Genomic DNA, 5,872 nt, shown 5'->3' with positions numbered 1-5,872 from the left:
CTCTACCAAAAGAGAAAGGGTTTGCTCATTATATCTCACTAATTCAACTGTTAAACGGTCATTTTTCCTAACCACACCCTCTCTCTCTCTCTCTCTCTCTCTCTCTCTCTCTCTCTCTCTCTCTCTCTCTCTCTCTCTCTCTCTCTCTCTCTCCTCAGAACCTCAATAAACAAAAAACCCGAAAAAAAAAAGAAAAAAAAGCAAGCCACTATTAAGTATTAACTCGTTTTCCAAGGACAACGAGGCATTAACTCGTTACGGGCATTTTTTTACGGTCCTCTCTCTCTTTTTCTCTCTCCCTCGCTCTCTTTTCCCTTTTCAGATACCAAATTACCAAATATTGATAGCTGTAACTAATTAATTGTAATTTGTAAATGCTAAAAATTTTTAAAACTAAAAACAATTTGGTGATTATGGATCAAAAGGCTAAGAGGGAAATGGAAGAGAGAGGAGAGGAGGCGGCGGAGGAAAAGGAAAAGCAAGGTCCGGAAACGACGTCGGGCGCGGCGGAGGAGGCGGACGATGTAACTCTGGCGGAGCTGTCGCTGTCCAGAATGCCCAAGTTAAAGCCCAAGCACAAGCCCAAGCCCAAGCCCAAGCCCATGCCCATGCCCAAGTCCAATCTCAATCCCGATTCAAATTCCATCGTGCCCATTTCTTCCTCATCGGTTTGCCTTTCTTTCCTTGTGTTTTTGTTTTGATTGTTTATGTTATTTATTTATTTTTTTTGTGTGATGGTTTTGGTGCATTGTTTTTGTTTTGTGGACAGCCCAAGCCAATAGAGAAAAAATCAAAAAACAAGAAGGAGAATGCGGTTTCCAAATTTAATAACAGTGTAAGAAAAATAAACCAAATATTAATTTGCGTTATTTTGGTTTCTGCATTTCATACTACTTTTCTTGCATTACACGGCAAAGAATTTTTTTTTTTTTTTCAATGTGCCTGTGGTTTGAAACAGCTTTAAAATCTGTGTCTGATCGAATTATGCGTGCATGAGTGTCATCTTGGTTGAGTTGTAATTGTGAAATGACTTTACAAGATCAAGTTTTAAGAATCTACTCAAGAGAAGAGAAGGAAGTCTCTGGATTTTCGGCTCCTTTCAATCGAGTCTCGATTGATTGAAACTTGAAAGTTTTGAAACAGGCCTCTCGATTGAGGGCTTTGCCTTGATCAAGATGCAGAAAGTCTGATTAAATTTTTTAGTTTAGGTTGTTTAAGTAGGCTGGTGTCTAGTAAACTTGCTCGATTCACCTCTAATTCTACATGTCAACACTGTGGCGTCCGCGTCACTGGTCACACTAGGTCCAAGTACTTGTCACAAGCATGGTTGGTTGTAGTTTTCACTTGCACAGTATGCCCTAATTAATTTTAAGTGTTCTCTATGCCAATGTCTACTTTGTGCTAAAGGCAATTTAACTGTCAATGTCTCCTTCCAATCGCTCTTTCTTTTTCTATGTGAATTGGGTATGACCGTTTAGTTTTTGTTTATGTTTTTCGTAGCTTAATTTAATGTTCTTTGATTTTCTGTAACAAAAATTGTACAAATGAGATGGAATTGTTCTTTTACAAATTGGAAAGTATCAATTAATGGGAAATTTTACAAATGCCTGGGCAGGATGTATTGAGTGTGAATCACGTAGAGATGATTGCAAGGTCAGTGAGCCATCTTAAATTGATATTTCATGTAATTTAATATTTGCTGTTTGTGATTTCTTGATATACTTTATGACAATATTGTTTATATGCTTCACTTGAAGCTGTAGAATAGGTAAGCACACATTTGATGGACGTGGTGGAGCCTTGTCGTCTGCTTTGATACGAGCAGAAGAAGTTCAGTCAAATCTACAACATGAATACCCTAGCTTTGTCAAATCATTGGTCAGATCACATGTTGCTAGTTGTTTTTGGATGGTGAGCTCTGTTGAAATTGCATGAATTGTTGAATTTGAACTAGGCTGATAACATTGATGGAAGCATTGCATTATATATAATTTTTAAACCACAAAATAACAGGGGCTTCCAGGAAAGTTCTGTAAGGCTCATTTACCAGATAAGGATACTGCGATCACTTTGGAAGATGAAGGTGGAAAACAATATGTATTGAAATACATTGCATACAAGACAGGATTGAGTGCTGGCTGGAGACAGTTTTCTGCTGCACACAATTTGCTCGAGGGAGATGTTTTGGTCTTCCAATTAGTTGAACCTACCAAATTTAAGGTGACAATTTAATATTTAAATTTTATAATTATACTGACTGTTCTTTCAGTACTTCAAGATATTTTAATAATATTCCAAGACAACATAATCATTAAATATTGTATCAGTGATATGCATAGAATTTGTTGTCTTATGTAGTCTCTATTTACATGTTAATTCGGTAAACACTGGTCAAAGTAGCAAGTCGGCACGTTGGAGAGTGAGTGCATTTTCAGATAATACTAAAAATGTTTCCTATCATAATTATATTAAAATTTTTTATTATTTGGAAATAAAGAAAATTATTCCAAAGGGATGAGAGTGCATCAGGTACATATCACAATGGATAGGTGACATGTACTGCCACCCTTGCTTGTGAATTTCTTAGGGACAAGAAGCTTCCACTGGTTTTGGCTTGTATGGACTATAAGCTTTCCAATATAGTTGATGAGTTTGCTTTCCACTTCCTATATGATATATTTGAGGCAGTTGGCTTAACTATCTCTCTGTTTGTAAGAGAAAATAATAAAGTGAGTGAAGGACACTTCCTCTGTACCCTTTTTTTTTTTTTTTTTTTTTTTTTTCTGCAAGATTAGTCTGGATATTGGCATTTAGTTCACACACACACACACAGATATTGGCATTTGAACCTGTGATCACAACCTCCACCGTGTTCTTGTAGGGTGAGAGGTTCTGTTGAGCCAAAGCTAAGCACTAATATGAGGATATCAAACACCATGAAATCAATTATAAAACATCATTGTTGGCAGGACTTACTCTACGCCCTGCATTCAATATTTTCACTGCCTTACTTGGGAAAGCTATGAACATATATATCCATTAATCAGGCCAACCAAGTCATATTTTTCTGAAAGTGAATTGGAAAAGAAAAAGAAAAGGTCTTACCAGGATCAACAAGGTTAAAATCACCAAAGTTTTTGGGTTTCTTAAAGGGGGGAGCTTGTGTCCAGTGGCCAGTGCCACTGGACACAAGCCAAACCCTTTCTTAAAAACCTTAATCATAGCATAGGCAGGGGAATAAGGGAAAGTTAGGGAACATTTATGCTTTGTATGTTTCTGTAATTGAAATGCTAAGAATATGATTTATAGAAAAGTGGTTTTTTATTTATTTATTTATTTATTTTTTATAATAATTAGTATGAATCACAGAAAAGTATGATTGGAGGGCTATCTTCTATCTGCATTAGTAGCTATCCGATGTGACAAGGGAATGACTTAAATAACATGGATAGCAGTTTGCTGACAGATAAATTTTATGTATTAGGGACATGTACAAAGCTGCATTTTGAGTGAATGTCTGTTAACTACCGTTCAACTTAACAGTGTGACAAGGGAAGGACCTAAATAACATGGATCAGAGTTCGCTGACACAGAATTTTTTTATTATTAGGGAAATGTACAAAGCTGTATATTAATTTAAACGTTGTTGACTACTGTTAACTTAACAACCATCAGCGGAGAAATTAAGGCAATTAACCTACTTGGATTGATTTTCCCCAGCTTTGAAGAGGGAGAAATGGTGTTTTGGGAAAAGCCACTCTACCACTCTATAGGACATGGGAGCTTCTAAAGGAGAACATTGGGTCTCAATATAGTCAATACCGAGTCTTATCTGCTGCCAAACAAACATGGTAGCTGACAGGATGGTTTATATGGATTACATGTTTTTTTTTTTTTTTTTTTCCTGAATATATCGATTTTAAGTTAGCCCAAGGCTTTTGAAACTAACACTTTCACATCTCTCATCCATAGGACAAAGACTTGTGGTTAGTAGTTAGGAGCAGCCTTTCCTTGTTAAATTTGTTCTGTTTGCTGATTTGCTTATAATTTAACCCTAATTAAAAACTTTTTTTTTTTAGTTTGGAGAGAAAGGAGTAAGAAAAAGAAAAAAAAAACTTAGCAAATGAAAAAAGGAACAGAATCTTTTGTGTAATTTCCAATGTTGTCATTCTGATAATTCAGTAGCAATTCTTATATTATAATCATGTACAATAGAAAATTGCAATTTCAAGATACTTCTCTTTTTGTTATAATGATAATTCAGCACCGACTGTAAGTTTACTGTTTTTGTAATATATATAAACCTCTATGTTTAGGTTTACATAATACGGCCAAATGATTTTACTGAAGTGGATGGGGCTCTTGGCCTCCTAACTTTGGATGCTCAGACAAAACAAAATGATGCAGGCAAGTACACTGATGTCTATGTTTAAAAATTTTAGTGCCATCCATGTATCTCAGAGACTACTACATTTCATTTTATATTCATCAATGTTTGCACCGTTTTCCTTGGATGTCCTTATACTCAGATAAGTATAATGCGGAGATAGGTACAATAGCTTCCAGTAATACAGACAAGAAACGGCCAACAACTCTTCCTAATTATGTTGTCAAGAGGAAGAAGAAAAGGTCTGGCCTGCAAAGATCCATACCATACCTCAGGCAGCTAGCAGAACAATCTGAAAATGATAGTGAAGAGGTTGGTTCAGAAGTTTTGGAAGGCTCTAAGTTGTCTGGGCCACCTGTTCAATTCAAAGACATCAAAAGTTTTGTGCGTTTCAACATTCTAGTAGATGGAATGCCCATAGATTCTGAGTTGTCGGAGGATATACGGAGGAAATACTTCAAGCTCTGCAACAGTCAGAATGCATTTCTTCATGACAGTCTAGTCAAGGGCATTAATTATAATTTGATTGTTGGAATTATTTTAGAGACTGTTAATATTGCCGATGCCATAAAAGCTAGCAAGCTTACCACCACTCGGGAAGAATTTTCTAGTTGGGACCAGACTTTGAAAGCCTTTGAGCAATTGGGTATGAATGTTAGATTCTTACGTTCTCGGCTACGACGGATTATAAGCCTTGCCTATGAATCGGAAGGTGCCAAAAGCACAAGGACCTACTTAGAAGCTCAAAATGAACAAAGTCGCACAGAAGATGAGATAAGGAATATTGAAGGAAAACTTGCGGAATTAAAGGAGGCCTGTGATGGATTCGGTGCTTATATTGAGAGCCTTAAGTCAAAATCTGCACTCTATGAGCACAAATTCCGGCAAGAGGTTACTGCTCCCTGGTGACATCGTCCACTTGCTAATGTGATAATGCCTTCAAAGCTAGTAATATCTTGCCATGCCACAGTCTTAGCACTTCTTGGTGTTTCCAGATTTCAAATCTCTCATTCCCACATATGTTATTATAAAAAAAAAATATATATATATATATATATCTTGCTATGGTAGGCTTTGTGACAATGAGTTTTTATGATATTTAGTGGGTTAAACGTCCAGGAAACTTGCCCAAACTCTGGTCTGGAATCTATTGTTGTAGGACGAAAATTTTCTCACATCTCATGCATGGGAAACCATGAGTCTTAAAAAAAATTTTATTATAATTTTTTTTTAGAAAAGGAAACATGGTGTTTAGAATCGGAATTTGCAAGGAACCTGTTTGATCATAGTTGACTTGTTCAGTTTTTGGGCAGCATTTTGCGATGAATGGCAAAATATATGGTAGGCTAATATAGAACTATAGAAGTGTCAACGAACTTGTTGGCCCATTTTACAATCTAGAGAATGAATTTTTTCTTATAACGAAAACGGAGTCAAACCAACAATTATTTAGTAGTTTTGGTCTTCACGCCGGTTATTTATTTA

The 5,872-nt window shown here is 36.2% G+C and overlaps 1 protein-coding gene across 1 annotated transcript; it reads left to right on the top strand.

The window, feature by feature from the left end:
• The first annotated feature begins 216 nt into the window (after positions 1 to 216).
• LOC115994069 (B3 domain-containing protein Os01g0234100-like) lies at positions 217 to 5,562 on the top strand. The gene is made up of 8 exons (XM_031118092.1): positions 217 to 274; positions 426 to 668; positions 770 to 835; positions 1,616 to 1,653; positions 1,758 to 1,911; positions 2,014 to 2,220; positions 4,317 to 4,407; positions 4,530 to 5,562. The coding sequence occupies exons 2-8, from the start codon at positions 438 to 440 to the stop codon at positions 5,294 to 5,296; spliced, it is 1,554 nt and encodes a 517-aa protein (XP_030973952.1). The 5' UTR covers positions 217 to 274; positions 426 to 437; the 3' UTR covers positions 5,297 to 5,562.
• Positions 5,563 to 5,872: the final 310 nt, after the last annotated feature.

This window comes from Quercus lobata, chromosome 6, assembly GCF_001633185.2.
Source record: "Quercus lobata isolate SW786 chromosome 6, ValleyOak3.0 Primary Assembly, whole genome shotgun sequence".
Lineage (NCBI taxonomy): Eukaryota > Viridiplantae > Streptophyta > Magnoliopsida > Fagales > Fagaceae > Quercus > Quercus lobata.
The sequence above is the reverse complement of the archived record's forward strand: the minus strand, read 5'-3'. Positions and strand labels throughout refer to the sequence as shown.

Bases quoted from the DNA above. Each gene is read 5' to 3' on its own strand.
- LOC115994069 (XM_031118092.1), top strand. From the start codon at position 438: ATGGAAGAGAGAGGAGAGGAGGCGGCGGAGGAAAAGGAAAAGCAAGGT. The intron at 669-769 runs GTTTGCCTTTCT...TTTTGTGGACAG, and splicing joins TGCCCATTTCTTCCTCATCG to CCCAAGCCAATAGAGAAAAA. The intron at 2,221-4,316 runs GTGACAATTTAA...CTCTATGTTTAG, and splicing joins TTGAACCTACCAAATTTAAG to GTTTACATAATACGGCCAAA.